At 35.3% G+C, this 14,226-nt stretch overlaps 1 protein-coding gene across 1 annotated transcript; it reads right to left on the reverse strand.

Moving 5' to 3' along the window:
• Positions 1–2,555: 2,555 nt before the first annotated feature.
• On the reverse strand, positions 2,556–13,672 carry si:dkey-30c15.2 (uncharacterized protein LOC558938 homolog). Its single transcript, XM_067419838.1, has 12 exons — positions 13,503–13,672; positions 13,204–13,253; positions 12,063–12,126; positions 10,993–11,130; positions 10,253–10,360; positions 8,949–9,001; positions 8,685–8,825; positions 8,553–8,598; positions 8,397–8,468; positions 8,006–8,144; positions 7,819–7,889; positions 2,556–3,007 (listed from the first exon to the last, which is right to left on the reverse strand). Exons 1-12 carry the CDS (start codon positions 13,596–13,598, stop codon positions 2,855–2,857), a joined length of 1,131 nt encoding a protein of 376 aa, XP_067275939.1. The 5' UTR covers positions 13,599–13,672; the 3' UTR covers positions 2,556–2,854.
• Positions 13,673–14,226: the final 554 nt, after the last annotated feature.

Genomic DNA, 14,226 nt, shown 5'->3' on the forward strand with positions numbered 1-14,226 from the left:
TAAATCTCCCTCTGGAATAAAGATGTATGTAGACATTAATGTGAAAATACAAGGAGTATGGAGTGGTGGGAGAAAGGATTGTGGATTGTGTCTGTATTTCTTTTTGCTTTCGGAGTGTATACCGTGGTGTTTGATGTTGTGATTGTGTTTTTAGAGGAGGCAGTGATGCTCACTGAGGTTTACAGAGAAAGAGTCAATCATTTCTGAAGTGATGTTAATGGTGTAGACCACATGGGGATTACCAAGAGGATTGTCATATGAGCGTCATTGAGTCATTCTGTGGAAATAAACATGTGAACAGAAAATTATTTTTGTTATTATTTTATTGGCTACTACCTGAATCAAGGTTAATATAGTTAACCAAAACTAAAACCATAAACAAAAACTATTTACTTTACTTACAATAAAATCAAATCTTAAACTTATTTTATTTCAGCTAGTTTCCGAAACATTTCTCATTTTCATTTCAGCTTAACTTGAATTGCTAATATATATATATGTATGTATAATATATATATATATATATATATATATATATATATATATATATATATATATATATATATATATATATATAAACTATACTAGTATCTCAGTGATACTAAAATAAAACTGCCTTGAATGGATGTTCATACATTTTTAGGTTTACAGTTGTTTGCAGTTGCAAGACACTGAAATATATTATCCATATTTGCATGTTTGTATTGAATATATTCACAATAGAGCACATGTTCTGGATACTTTATTGCTTTATGCTTAATTTTATGTATTTAAAAAAAATCTTGATTACTTCATTGTATCTTTATTTTTTATTTTCAGTATGAGGTATTGAATGCAAACATGGTTATACATGTATTTTTAAAATTATTATAATGTAAAACTCTTTTAATAACAAAAGGAACATATAGTAAATATGTAACCAGATGAGTTAATAGATAATAGAGGTCTATGTTGCAAAAAATTCCCCAATTTCCATTCTCTCCAGAAGACTTTCTTTCTTTTCCCAAATGCTCATGGAAACACCCACATATATTGTTTTGTCTGACATCACTGTGCAGCCAAAGGGTGTTTTATGGTTATATTATGACTGTAGACATAATAACCATAATAACCTGTCCCATATTTCAAATGGTCCAAACTGTACAGTAATGTCAAGCCCTTTTTCCCTCCTGTTTCTTACTCATATACTGTAACATACAATATATTGCCAAACGTTTTGGGACGCCTGCCTTTACATGCACATGAACCTTAATTACATCATATCCATAGGGTTTAATATGGATTTGGCTCACCCTTTACAGCTATAACAGCTTCAACTCTTCTGGGAGGGCTTTCTACAAGGTCTTAGGAGTTTAGGAATGGAATATTTGACCATTCTTTTAGAAGAGCATTTGTGAGGTCAGGCGTGGCTCACAGTCTCCGCTCTAATTCCTCCCAAAGGTGTTCTATCGGGTTGAGGTCAGGACTCTGTGCAGGCCAGTAAAGTTCCTCCACACCAAACTCGCTTATCCATGTCTTTATGGACCTTGCTTTGTGCACTGGTGCACAGTCATGTTGGAACAGGAAGGGGCCCAAACTTTTCCCATAAAGTTGGGAGCATGAAATTAAGTGCTTGATTTTATTCACATTTGGCCATGGAAGTGATTGGAACACATGACTTCAATGATTATATATATATATATATTTATATATATATATATATATATATATATATATATATATATATATATATATATATATATATATATATATATATATATATATATATATATATATATATTGCCATGTCTCTTAGCTACTGTAAATAATTAAATTATAAACATGCAACAGTGAAAATGCAATTCTGATCTGAACATACTGCAAAATTGTGTTCACATTCTGACTGCACTGCAGACAAGTTTCTAGTACTGCAATTCCTTTAATAACATCTATAAATCAGGCATATTGATAACACAGGCAAACACTGTGAAATTAGGTCAGTTTCAATATTTATTTTGAGTCTGGAGGTTGCTGCTGAAAAATACCATACCTGGGCTGATCCCATTATACTTTATGTGTGTATACTAGTTTTTTTGTGATAAAAAATGTCATGGTTTCCATACTTTTAGATTGCATAAGGTTGAATTTTTATGAATTCAACCTTAATTACGTAATAATATTAATTATGTAATATACCACATGATCTTTTTTTTCTCAGAATTTGTATGGCCCTTGTAAAACTGCAATAAGCACAAAGGCTAACTGGAATCTTGATTATTTTATTAATTATTCTTTTATTTTTGGATTAGTGGTGGTTTCAGGTTGCACACAAAGAAAAGTGCATGCTGTGAACTCACCATGTGACATGTTTTTGTGACATGTGACATAATCATTACCCTTCTGTTCAGTACATATTTGACTGTTCTGTACTGAAAATCTTTATGGGATCAAGCTTTATGAGAAATTTTACAACCGGCCCTATATGGTATATGTTGCTTTGTCATTGTTGGGTGAGGAATAAAGCAGAACAAAATCTTTCAGTCAAGAACTAAGTACCGGCAAATGGCTAAGCAGATATTTATTGAACAAAACTGCAGTTCAACTTTTGATATATCAAAAATACACTTTCCATACAATATCACTTTTGTAAAAAGTATGGTTTGAAAATAATCAAGTAATAATTTGGCTTTTTCAAGATCAGCTATTTAAAAAAAATACATTTTAAGTATGCATTATACTGTTATGCAGACAGCATTATAATTGCCTATCAACAGGTATCACAAATACATGTATAAAAATAAATAAACATTTGTTCTATCTAAACTCATATGTGGATACACGCTAGCATTTACATACACATTAATTTACTGTGATTTCACGACGGCTCATTTAATGATTGGTCAAAGAAGGCTCTGTTAGAATAGGCAATGAGAGGCAGTCGCTCCCCCAGCACGGCATCTCTGAAATTGCGTCGCCTCCACGCGTATACAATACTGTTCAGAAAACCCTGGAGTGACACTGACAGCGCCTGTACAACAACACATGAAAGAAAACATACCACACCAATAAAAGGAATGTAAGTAGCATTCATTTTTAGAACTCTCAAAAAACAACAACAAAACCCAGAGAGCATATGGTTTTAAATGGGGCATATCACACACAGTTTCTGCCAATCTCATGTTAAAATTTATTACCTATAAAGTAGTATTGCAGTATATAGTATTGCAAGTAGTAAGTAGTATAGTATCCTTCATATGTGTTAAAAGTCTTTCGTTTTTATCATATTCATAAAAGACAGATACGATGCACCGAATCTTTAATTTAATTAATTCATTTATTTTGATTAATTTGTATTGAAATAGTTTAATTAGGGGGGGGGGGGGGGAAAACACTCAGTTTCAGTCAATCTCAGGTCAATCTATAGAGATTATAGAGTACTCTATAGAGTACCTATAGAGTAGTATTGCATCCGTCATATCTCCAAAAAGTCTTTAGTTTTATTATATTTATAAAATAAATATAGGCTGTACCAATCTTTCCGGGAAAAAACGAGCGTCTGGAGGCTTTTCGTGTGGGCGGAGCTAAAGAATGACAAGTGAGCACAAAGCGGTGACGTCCTCAAGCGTGGAGAAGAAAACGCTATCCAGATTTAACTTATACAGATATGATCCAGAATCAGATCCGGAGGCTGAATTAAATTGAACAGGAGAAACAGCAACAGCAGTGGTATGTGGTATCTCTGTGGTATGTACTGTATTTAGTGCCTGTCAACATTTGTGTGTCTTTACTCGCAGTTTATGAGGACATGATTCGGTTTATGGACTATTGTATGCGACTAAACCTTAGCAGTAGCAAGCAAAACGGTTTTGCACGTCAGACTAGTGTAACGTTATACATAGAACAACGCTTTGTGAGAACGCTAGGTTTATGTTTGGGTGGTTTTACAATAAACAAACTGACACCAATATTGGTCAGCCAAACAAATGTATTTAAACACACACCATAGATCGCATGCTCCATTGATAAATTAACTGTACACGATCGTGTTGTTTACTGATGTTTACTCACGCGACGATAGCCAACAACATAGACATTTAAAGCAGTTTTACTCACCGCCTGCTTCCAAAGCAGGACCGAACCTTTATCGCTGGGACCGCTCCGTCAAAAACACACTTCTTTGGTATGATTTGGTAAAGTCCTGACAGCAGTGAACGGTGGAGATCCACTTTTGCGATGCGACTGAAGCGATGCCTTGAAGCTTCCCGTCATTTCTGCGTTCAAATCGGTTCAAATGCAGCGCTGCCTTCCCGGAATGCTGTGCTGAAGCGTTGAAGTCGCTCGACATCACCCATAGGAATAAAGTGGAGCGCGGCGCGGACTATAACCGACATAAGTGTTCACGGACGACTGGATCTGCAGCTGAGCGAGTGTTTACGGGCGTGCATTTCCTCTCTCGCTCTAGTCACGCGCACGCCCACCCTACCGGGAGAAAAGCACGTGCGGCCCATACATGGACCTTCCGCTCTATTAACGTTAAGCGGACCCATACTCGAAAGAACCCAGAAGGAGTATTTTTGACAAAGAAATACTCCATCAAACGTCCAACATTAGTTTTTGAAACTTTGTCTATGTTTAGGATGGGAATCCAAGTCTTTAACAGTGTAAAAAGCTCAGTATGCATGAAACAGCATTTCACCCCCCCCCCCCCCCCCCCCCCTTTAAGGTGTATATGACTTTCTTCTTTCTAAAGAAAACAATTAGAGTTATATTAATAATACGTCTCCTGATGCTTCCTAGCTTTATAACGGCAGTGACGGGGGTCTAGTGGTTTGAAGCTTAAAAAAGTGCATGTATCCATCATAAACGCTCTCCACACGGCTCCGGGGGTTAATAAAGGCTTTTCTGAAGCGGAGAAAAATATCCGTATTTAAAACTTTATAAAGTAAAATTGCTTCTGCCAGACCGCCTTCTGTATTAAAGGGGGGGTGAAATGCTGTTTCATGCATACTGAGCTTTTTACACTGTTAAAGACTTGGATTCCCATCCTAAACATAGACAAAGTTTCAAAAACTAATGTTGGACGTTTGATGGAGTATTTCTTTGTCAAAAATACTATTCTCACAAGTTTCGGAGAGTTTTTTTCGAGTATGGGTCAGCTTGACGTTAATAGAGCGGAAGGTCCTTGTATGGGCCGTACGGGCTCTTCTCCCGGTAGGGTGCGCGAGCGTGACTAGAGCGAGAGAGGAAATGCACGCCCGTAAACATTCGCTCAGCTGCAGATCCAGTCGTCCGTGTCCGTGAACAATTATGTCGCGCCCTATGGTCGCGCTGCGCTCCACTTTATTTCTAAGGGTGACATCAAACGACTTCATCGCTTCAGCACAGCATTCCGGGAAGGGAAAGCGCTGTATTTGAACCGATTTGAACACAGAAATGACGGGAAGCTTCACAACATCGCGGATTTCCACGGTCACTGCTGTCACAGGACTTCACCAAATCATACCAAAGAAGTGTGTTTTTGACGGAACGGTCCCAGCGGTAAAGGTTCGGTCCTGCTTTCGAAAACTGCTTCAAATGTCTGTGCTGTTGGCTCGTCGCGTGAGTAAACATCAGTAAACGACACGATCGCGTGCTTCGTCATTCAAATGCGCTAACGGTTACTCCATTGTTGTTCTATGTATAACGTTACACTAGTCTGACGTGCAAAACCGTTTTGCTTGCTACTGCTAAGGTTTAGCCGCATACAATAGTCCATAAACCGAATCATGTCCTCATAAACTGCGAGTAAACACACACAAATGTTGACAGGCCACTAAATACAGTACATACCACAGAGACGGACGTCCTGCTGTTGCTGTTTCTCCTGTTCAATTTAATTCAGCCTGATTCTGGATCACGTATTAGCTGAATCCAATCGATAGCCATGGGTTTCTCCACGCTTGAGGACGTCACCGCTTTGGTTGTGCTCGTCATTCTTTAGCTCCGCCCACACGATACGCCTCCAGGCGCTCAGTTTTTTTCCGGAAAGACTCGGTACAGCCTATATTTCTTTTATAAATATGATAAAACTAAAGACTTTTCGGAGATATGAAGGATGCAATGCTACTCTATAGGTACTCAAGATTGACATGAGATTGACTGAAAACTGAGTGTTTCGCCCCCCCCTTTAAACTATCGAAAAAGTGTAACTGCCTCTTGCAGTTCAAAATGCTTGCTGCTACATCCAACGTCATATGTCGTGGCAGTTTTTTTCTTTTTCTTTTTTGTAAGTTGGAAGACGATCTGGCAGAAGCTAGATATTTTACTTCATAACATCATTATTTTACTTTATTTACATCATATTTTTCTTCGCTTCAGAAGGCCTTTATTAACACCCTGTCGTGTGGAGTATGTTTATGAAGGACTGAGGAACGTTTTTGAGCATCAAACTTAATGGACCCCGTCACTGCCATTTTAAAGCTTGGAAGCGTCAGGATATTTATTCAGTGTTCATCCGAAAGAAGTAAGTCATAAACACCTAGGATGGCTTGAGGCTGAGTAAATCAAGGAGTAATTTTTACATTTGAAAGTGAACTAATCCTATGGTTTTCAGGTACTCTTTAAACATCTGATATTGAACAACAAGGCACTATCACTGATAACAATATATTTTGTGTATGCATTTTACAATATAAACAAGCAAGTTTGCGAGTATGATTGATTTTAAACAACAGTTCAGTAAACAAGAAGTTAATATTGAGTAACCTACTGAACATTTTAGACACAACAATATTGCTATTTAATTTGTCTTTTTACTTCGCTAACGAGCATTTGAAAATGAATCTGTTAGGTAAATGACTCAATGAGTCACTCATACAGTCAGTCACTTGTTCCATTCAAGAATTAAGACCCGTTCACACCAAGATAAAGATACAGATAAAATAATTCTTAATAAAAAAAAAGCATAGAGTCCACACCACAAATCTAATGAAAGCGGCACAGAGAAACAATATCGTTAGATATAGCTCAAGCATTTAAAGAAGCAACGCGGGCTTAGAATAAACAGAGCAGTTTGTAAGTGTGGACGCTAATATAGTTAACGTTATTATTGTGAACAGAGCTTTAATCAGCATTTTGAATTAATCAGTTGAGTCAAAGATTTAATGACATTTATGGCGACCACACAACCCGATTTCACGACAGTTCGTACGTATTTTACAAGGTGGCTAATTTGTACGAATTTGTATAAGCTCACTCGTACGAATTGGAAACGATTTTTGCTAAATCGTACGTATTTGATGAGTTGCCCAATTTGTATGATTTTGTACAAATGACGTAACCTCAAACCCTAAGGCCTCAAAACCTACCCGTCACTTTGGTTTAGACAAATTGCATGAATTCATATGAGTGAGTTTGTACGAATTAGCCACCTTATACAAATATGTACAAATTGGTTGTGAGATAGCGTTGGACCACAATATCATGCAGAAAGAGTAAATGAAAAATCCCTACTAATGCAGATGCATTACTATTTACTAATGCACAATCCTAAACACCTACCTACACACACACACATATATATATATAAGTTTGGTCACACTTAAGTTCAGGGTCCAATTCTCACTATTAATTAACTACAACTTTTGCCTCAATAAACTTCTAATTACTATTAATAGTTAGTAAGGTTCTTAAGTTTAAGTATTGGGTAGGATTAAGGGATGTAGAATATGGTCATGCCGAATAACGCATTAATATGTGCTTTATAAGAACTAATAAACAGCCAATATCCTGGTAATATTCATGCTAGTATTACAAAAAGTTTTTAACAGAATATGTTCTAGTTTAGAGAATGTGTTTTACCTGTATAACATAGAGGGGGAAGAGATGTTTTATCTTAGATTGTGTGAAGGACAGACAGATGAGAACCAGAGCTGAAAATAAATCATCAAAATATAATTTAGTTTAAAATGACATAAAACCATTCATATTCAAGGAAATTCATATAGACATTAATGCATGTGTGCAAACATATTCCTATTGTACTGACCTGGTGCCCAGCAGAAAATGATAACAAGGATCATGTATCGAGCCGAGGACCAAATCCCACCTGGATGTCTTTGTGACATTGTAAACATGCTTGTGTTCTCATAATGCCTATAACAGCTATGTAACCTACAATACACCACCTACAGGACGACAGAGATGTTTTACATACAACACCTTCAGTGACCCCAAAAGTATCTGGACAATTTAAATGTATGAATGCCATTGCATTAGATAAAAAAATATCAAAATGGCATTTATTTTCAAGACACTTTTAAAGCAAAACATGATGTATTAAGTCCAATATGTATTTTTATGGCAGAAATGTCATCAATTTATTGACGAAATTGATGAAAAATGTCAAATGATGTGATCTGTGACATGTGTGTACCCACTGTGCTGCTGATGATGACGATCAACACACTGCTGAGAGTGAAAACACGAATGAACTCAGAATGACCCAGATCCTGTTGGATAAAAAAAGACGTAATGCGTAATGGGAACAGCTCCGGAGATGATTTAGCATTAATTGTTGTCTATCATTTTCTTACCACTGTTGCGCAGGAGTCATTTGAGAGATGCAGGAAGAGAATGCAGCTGCAAGATGAAGCAGGCTTGAATTTATTTAAATAACACACATATGCGCACGTTTCACACGCTCATATACAGAAACTCATTCTCACCTGCTACAGAACCTGGCGGAAGGCCCTCTGCTGACGAGTGTCATATCAGGCATGTGTGCTGGTTTATTCGTTGGTGTGAGAGTAGCTTCCATAACTGTGACTGTATTAATATAGATGAGGTATCCAATTACCGGCACAAGCCTATAGAAATGTAAGCATATAGATCATTACATACAGATTGCAATCATATTTATCATGTTACTTCATCATATATACATAAATCATAATTAAATGCATTAAAGAAAACTAAATGGAACTGCTCACCAGGCAATTACATAGATAAGGCGAAAGATAAGACTCTTCCTCCTGCGTGATAACTGTGACAGTGAATACATTAAAAATGAAAAATTAGCACACTAAATCTGTTTTAAATGTCTTTTTTCACTTTAGTTTCGTTCATGTTTAAGTTAACTAAAACTAAAATTGAAACCAAAACCATTTTCATCACTTGAAATAAACTTTTAGAAAACAAAGAAAACATTTACAAGACAACATTTATCATGTTCATTTAGTTAAATCAAAATAACTAAAACTGAAGTAAAAATGGATAAAAAATAAAAAGAAAGAAACCTTTAAAAAAGGACAAAAACACAACAAATGACTAAACCTTTAAAATAATTAAAATATATAATATATAAAATAAATATATACAAATAAAACCTAATTCAAAATATGAATAAAAACTATAATAGTGTCACAGTGATACTAAAACAATGTTTTTAGTTATTTTGTTGAGTGTTCAGTGCATTTTTATTTAAATATGTCTGTATTGTTTTGTAACACTTTAGAATAATGGTCATTAGTTAACATTAGTTAACTACATTATTTAGCATGAAATAATAATGAACTGCACTTATATAGCATTTATCTTTGTTAATATTAATTTCAACATTTACTAATGCATTATTCAAATCTTATTAACATTAGTTAATGCACTGTGAACTAACATGAACAAACCATGAACAGCTGTATTATTATTAAATAACATTAACAACGATGAACAAATACAGTAACAAATGAACTGCTCATGGTTAGTTGATGTTAGTTAATACATTAACTAATGTTAACTAATGACCATTATTCTAAAGTGTTAACTTTTTTTAATTATTTAGTTTATTTACTATTCATAATTATTTAGTACCTCAAATTAAGCTAAATGAAAATGAGAATTGGTGCCTTGGCAACTAGCTGAAATAAAATAAGTTACTTTTTAATATTTTATTTCATTTAACATTAATTTTATTTCAAGTAACAATTTTTTTAAATATGGTTTTAGATTTAGTTAACGATAGTAACACTTGAGTTAACTTGAATTCAAATATTATTTATTATGATTGAAGGTCACAACAAAAAACATTTTATTGTTGGGTACTTCTAAGATATGTACTGCACGGACATAATTACAATATATGCCAGTGAGTAAAGAAACTACACAAGGAATGTGGCACAACCTGACCGGTTGCTGTCATGTTACGTAATGCCAGTGACATTGATTTAATTTATATAACAGTGACAGTGTTTGTTTGTGTGTGTGTGTGTGTGTGTGTGTAAGCAGCAACCCTGTTCACCTGCATGTCAAATGCTTCTTGCTCTGCTTTTTCCCTCCATACTTGAAATGCAAGTGCTGACTCACAGGCATAAATGATGACAAGCAAAAACGAGACGCAGTAGAAGGCCTGGGAAGAGACAGAGAGTTAATGCTTAAACAACTGAAGTTCATCACAGCTGCTGCACAGATCCACATGACTGCACTTATGTTTGATTTAAATATGTTTGACATTTCAATTTAAAGCCGAATGCAATGCTTTAATTAGTTTTGAAAAAAGAAAATGTGTATTGTGGTGGCCTGGTAAATAAATATCCTGTAAAAAACAAAGCCACTGTGTCGACTCGGGCAGTTCATGCCTCGTGGTTCTATATGTGCAAATATGAGGCTCTTCAATTGCTTTATGGCAACACACAATAATGCTGGAAACGTACAAAGCACTGAATAAACATCTGCTGTGCAATTCGACACCATGGTCTCACTGTTACCAAGATGTTCATTTCTCAGCTGTTCAAGGACGTTGTTGCATAACAAAGACATTATTCAGTAAATGCATTGTATAGTTGTATAGGATTTTGTGTCTCACACACACACACACACACACACACACACACACACACACACACACACACACACACACACACACACACACACACACACACACACATTAGTATCCCGGTTGAAGATATAAACATATACTGGCTTATGCAATATTTCAACAGTTATTCATGATTAAATGTTTCTGTATCTGCAGTTTCTCACCAGAGACAAAGGCAATCCGTTGTTGCAGATCATTCCACTGAGTGGCAAAATTTCATTGGGCAAATTAATTATGACAGTGCACATCAAAACAAGTGATGCCAGGAAATCTGCCAGGGCCAACTGAAGAAGAGGCTTAGCCTGTAATACAAGAACAAAGAAGACCCTTTGAAGAACCATTCCACAAAGATTCTTCATAGTGGAAAAGGTTCTTTAGATTTTAAAATGTTCTTCTCTAAGAAAATAACTGTTCGCTCAAAGGTTCTTAGGGGAACCTATATGAATATGATGCCTATCACAGCATGCATGCATATATATTCAGTTGCTTTCGCACTTCTCCGGAGCTAATTACCCTCCTCCATCCCCAGCTCTTATTTTGTCAGTCATGATTTGGCATTCTAATTCCCCCTAAATCAGACTAAATTCCTGAATTAGACTGCACATTTTAATATTGACATTAATGCTATCAGCAATACATCGTTGCTTCTGTTATGTTTACCCTAGGGGGTTTATTACAGCTCTCCCTGCTCTTATCCATGCTAGGCTGCATGGATGTCCAGGGAGTTCTAGCCCAGAACAGAACCATACCACCAATCCAAACTATATGCTAATTGTTTATAACATTGACGATAGTGATCCTGACAGAAATGGTTCTAGGCACCCCTGCAAGTATATGTGATGAAACATTAAACAGCACGCTGTATATTTGCAAATGGGGAGGCACGATTCAAGGAGACTGCTGAAGAAATATTTTGTACAAATGTTTTAGTGCACTTTGCAAAAGAGTTATCTAAAGCGTGTTATACTGATTAAGAGAGATGTATGCAATGATGTAATCATAAGGGCTTAGTTTTCATTGTGCATACTGGCACACTGCTAGCTAATATTGACTTTTGCAGCAAGACTTCTGTGATTCAGCTGGGGAATGCAGATCCATCAATTTGTCCATTAAAAAATTCAGATTATCTGATGGAATTCAAGTGGGCATTTTATGTGCCCATTTAGACTAAACTGGTGGATTACTCTGATCTGTTCCCCGAGATTACGGTCAATTAAATTTCACATTTGCTCACCTGTTCATTGAGATGCCTTCTCTTTATAATGGACACCACCACCACAGAACAACTACCTATTAGACTGCAACAGAAAAAAAAAAATTCAAGTTAGGAATTGTACTTTCCCTGTCCCTGTTGCTCCTAAGATTCAAATGCAATCTTAAAACCATATTTCTACCTTATTTAACCCTTAAAATTCAGTCAGTGTAAACTAATGTATTTAGATTAAGATACATCAATTAATTTTAGATGTTACCACATTAACCCCATTTTGTTAGTTAAATGTATTATTATTAGTGCTGTCACACGATTAATCGCGAATTAATTATTAATCATCCAAAATGAAAGTTTGTGTTTACATAATACATATGTGTTTGTATTGTGTATAATTATTATGTATAAATAAAAACACATGCATGTATATATTTAATAAAAATGTTACATTTATAAATAAAATAGTTATATTTATATATAATATCAATTATATATATATATATATATATATATATATATATATATATATATATATATATTCAAATATACATCATAATTTCACACAGTACACACATATTATGTAAACACAAACTTTTATTTTGGATGTGATTAATCGTTTGACAGCACAAATTATTATTTGGTCACAAAGCTATATTTTAAACACACATGACATATAACATAAAATTCAGTATAAACCTATCATAATTGGTAACAGAAAGTAAGACAAAACTAACTTTTTAAGTAAAATCCAAACAAAGGTGATGCTTTGTGCAGGGACTTCTGAGAATGTCCTTCTCTTCATTGGGTCTAAAGTGATTTATACTTTAATTTAACCTAATTTTAACTATGTTTTACTGTATAATAGATTAAATATGCATATTGCATACGTTACCTTATTGTCTCAATAAATTATAAAAGCAATTAATAATTTTTACTTCTAAAAAACATGTTTATGTCCATATTTAATGCTACTGCCTCTCAAATCAAAAGTGTAACTCCAGCTGCAAGTTTAGTTTCTCTTTGAGCGTGAGTGCGTGTTGAAAAAGAAACTCACTTCATTTTACTGTATTATAGTCTTCAATTAAAACAGCAGATCGCAAGCGTTAATGTAACATTTCTAATTTCCTTGGAATCACGTCATTCGAATCCACTTTTTACTTCTCACCTTAAACTCAAAGTCAAAACGTAGATCCAAGACAAAGCAGTGATACGTGCCTGCAATTAAGACGAAAACAAAAGAATGTCAATATAGCCTTTATTTTAACAATAAATGGCGTAGCCTATCAAATCGAAAGTTTAACAGTCATCAAAGTTGTTCAATGACAATGTATAACGGTCAACATTAGTTTTTGGTTGTGATATTTAAGAGTAGAAATTTGTATCGTATAATTTGTAGACAATGACATATACTGTATGTTGTTTTTCACATATTAAATTTTAATCTCGTGGAGTGTGATTAGTTACCTTTTCGTTTTCATCTGATAATCCACCACTTACATTCATGATGAAGATATTAATTCCGTGAACTACATGCCAGCTCGTTGTTCTGTGTTCTGTCATGTACAGCCTCTGTCTGTCTGACTGACTGACTGACTGACTCCCGACGTCTCACCTGCACGTTGAAGCCCTGGTCATGTGACTCCTGCGTCTTGCAGTCTCACCTGTGCGCAGCGCGCTCCTCTTATTGCTTTCATAACCTTGTTTTCGCTTATAAAACCAAATGTGTTTTACATGACAGATATGTGTTGTGTGGTCTGTGTCATGGAGATACAACATAAAATATCAAAATATCAAGTTCCTTAAATTATTAGATGTTAGGCCCAATTAGGCTACTACATACAATTCTTAACATCGTTGGGAACACTTACAAATGCTTAACATAGACCTACACATTAGCCTGATTATGGTTAGGCCATATATGATTGTTAAACTAATCTGTAAACACTAAACAGTGTTTCTGTTTGTGTTCTATTGTACCGGTCTCTTTTCGGACCCTCACCACGAACACTAAAATTAGCATACAGTGACATCTACTGGTCAAAATGCCACATGCAACAGTTTGATAAAATCATGTAGTTGTCCCATGACTGTGAGCCTAGAAATCTAGACGCACCCTAGCGGCAGCAAATTTAACATCTTGATGTGGGTCTGGCTTGTCAGGCTAGAGCATAGACCGTAAAAAAAGGGC

The sequence above is a fragment of the Pseudorasbora parva genome, chromosome 16 (genome assembly GCF_024679245.1).
Source record: "Pseudorasbora parva isolate DD20220531a chromosome 16, ASM2467924v1, whole genome shotgun sequence".
Lineage (NCBI taxonomy): Eukaryota > Metazoa > Chordata > Actinopteri > Cypriniformes > Gobionidae > Pseudorasbora > Pseudorasbora parva.

Excerpts from the sequence above, each read along its gene's own strand:
- si:dkey-30c15.2 (XM_067419838.1), bottom strand. The coding sequence starts at position 13,598 with ATGACAGAACACAGAACAACGAGCTGGCATGTAGTTCACGGAATTAAT. Across the intron at positions 10,361-10,992 it reads ACGGATTGCCTTTGTCTCTG|GCCTTCTACTGCGTCTCGTT; the intron begins GTGAGAAACTGC and ends GTCTCTTCCCAG. Across the intron at positions 7,890-8,005 it reads CATTTTCTGCTGGGCACCAG|CTCTGGTTCTCATCTGTCTG; the intron begins GTCAGTACAATA and ends ATTTATTTTCAG.